This window comes from Morone saxatilis, unplaced genomic scaffold (assembly GCF_004916995.1).
Source record: "Morone saxatilis isolate NCDOM2014 unplaced genomic scaffold, NCSU_SB_2.0 Contig24, whole genome shotgun sequence".
In the NCBI taxonomy this organism is placed as follows: Eukaryota; Metazoa; Chordata; class Actinopteri; family Moronidae; genus Morone; species Morone saxatilis.
The window spans coordinates 17,136,990-17,139,233 of NW_023339807.1; the positions used below are offsets into that span (position 1 = coordinate 17,136,990).

The 2,244-nt window shown below is 42.8% G+C and overlaps 1 protein-coding gene across 1 annotated transcript in view; it reads right to left on the reverse strand.

Moving 5' to 3' along the window:
* Positions 1-1,420: 1,420 nt before the first annotated feature.
* The window catches only part of chd4b (chromodomain helicase DNA binding protein 4b), a gene marked incomplete at its 5' end in the record, with an annotated part of 14,754 nt that continues 13,930 nt past the window's right edge, over positions 1,421-2,244 (reverse strand). The window contains 1 exon segment of the mRNA XM_035672562.1: positions 1,421-2,093. Within this exon segment, the coding sequence (XP_035528455.1) occupies positions 1,891-2,093 (203 nt within the window).

Sequence of the window (2,244 nt, forward strand, 5' to 3'; positions counted from 1 at the left end):
CAACATGCTGATGTTTAGCACCATCTTAGTTTAGCATGCTAACATTTGTTAATTTCCACTAAACACAGAAACATCAGAGGCTGATGGGAATGTAATTTGTTTAGCAGATATTAGGTCGTAAACTAATTAATGCCCTAATGATGCCACTAGATGAAAAGTGATAATATTTCGACCTGGGGAGTGTGAATGTCTGAATCAACTTTCATGGCAATCCATCCAGTAGTTAGTTAGTGGTCAGGATATTTCACTCTAAACCTCATCGTGCAGCGACAGCAGGGGTAGGAAATCCACCACAAGCTGCCCTTTAGCTCCTCTCCAGTGGCTCCCTGTGGCATCACTGATGGTTCCCCATTTTCATCATTGTTATAGGCCTAATTGATTTTTATATTCTCCAGTTGTACAAATGTGTAGCCATCACAGGCTGACTAAATATTTGAACATTTCGTCATCTAAAATGTGTGTAATGTGTTAGATCCTGACCCGGCGCCTTTTCCTCTCTTAACCTCAATAATCTCCCTAGCTAGTTTAGCCCTGGAGTCCTAATTCAAAATAAGAGAAGTTGCTGAGGAAAAAAGAGGTTTTAACAGTGCGTGGATTTGTTTTGTTTGCTCTCGCTGCTGGCTTGATTTTATGGTACAAAAATAGCTCTTAAATGGCTGCTGATTCTGTGCTACAGGAATAGCCAGAGGATCACCAAAGTAAGTAGGATTCAACCTTTAGGGCTTTGTGCCAAATTTCATCACAATCAGTCAGATTATTGTTGATAAATTTCATTCTGGCTGACATTGCTATCCCCAGAGCCATGACGCTAAAAATATTTATTTAAAAAAAAACCTTGAAAAACTGTTGACTTTTTATTGTAGTCCATAAAAACAAACAGCAATGATAAAAACAACAAGGTGGTAACCATAATAATAATATTCAATATAATGTAAAACAACATAACAATAGACAATAAGAAATTAAATTAATTTAAGGGTTGCCATCGTTCTCAAAACCATCCCATGTACCTAAAAGCTGTGGCGCTACTGCCTGTCCGCAGTAGGGTTATCCAGGGAGCAAATCTGTGGTGCAGTTAGGAATGTTGAGGTGCTGGTTGGGGCGTTAGCACAGGAAGCTGATCCTGGATCGGGTCACCTGACGAGAGAGGTGGAGGTTTGGGATGGACGGTAAGGACGCAGGAGGAGGTAAAAGAGGTGACTGACTGATAGAAAAGTGACAGTAACAGTCTCTCAGTGTCAGGGGCATTCTGCAGTAGAGTTGCACATTAATACGCCCTATTTTATACATACAGTACATACAGAAAACACACACTCTCTCTCTATACACACACACACATACATGTGAGGACATTAGAGTTGATTAACTTTTTAAAAAAAAGGTTCACAATTTTCTAAAGGTGAAAATGAGCACAATAAAATCCCTTGAATTCTTTAATAATCCAAAAAATTACTACAAAGCACCAGTATACTCCAAACATGCTGCTTCTTCAGCTTTCATGTTACATATAGTTACACACACACGTTTGACCCTGCTGTGAAGACAGAGCAGGACAGGTCAGTGGAGCATCCCGCAGTTCGACAGTGCTTAGGTTATAGGAGTTAAATCTGAATCCCAGTGGAGGAGAAAGACTTGTCTCTAGTCTGCCACAGAAAGAAGTGACTCTTCCATTCACTCCCATCCTACATCTACAGTTCCAGTCTTTCCAAATCAAAGTCCAGCAGCACAGCTGATGCTCTTCTGAGTCCGGAGATGGGCTATGGGTGCAGAACGAGGAGGACTAACCTGACTGTGCTGTACATGGGGGCTGAGAGGAAGGACGTCTGCTACATGGCGGTGAGGTGAGAGCGACTGGCCTCAGTCTGAGTGGGAAACGTGCAAGGTGGTTGGTCAGCGCGGCACCTGCATCTGCTGTGAAGTCTGTGATTGGTTCTGAGCGGTGACCTCGGGGCCCCGGCTGGCCAGTCGGCTGAGGATGTTCCTCTCAGACATTTGCAGCCGCACAGCGACAGGGGGTATCCTGGCGATGGTTGCCGGCAGACGTGTGACGTCGGCCTTCATGTCGCTCAGCAGTTCCTCGAGCTGTTTGAGAACTGCAAATACAGCACGTAAATGAGCTCTGAGCTAAACTAACTAACTAAACATTTTAAGACATCACCTCAGAATCCTTAGAGAAATATGAAGAGCATTTTCGCGCTATATTCTGACATTTTATAGTTTAATGATCAATCGATTAATTGAGAA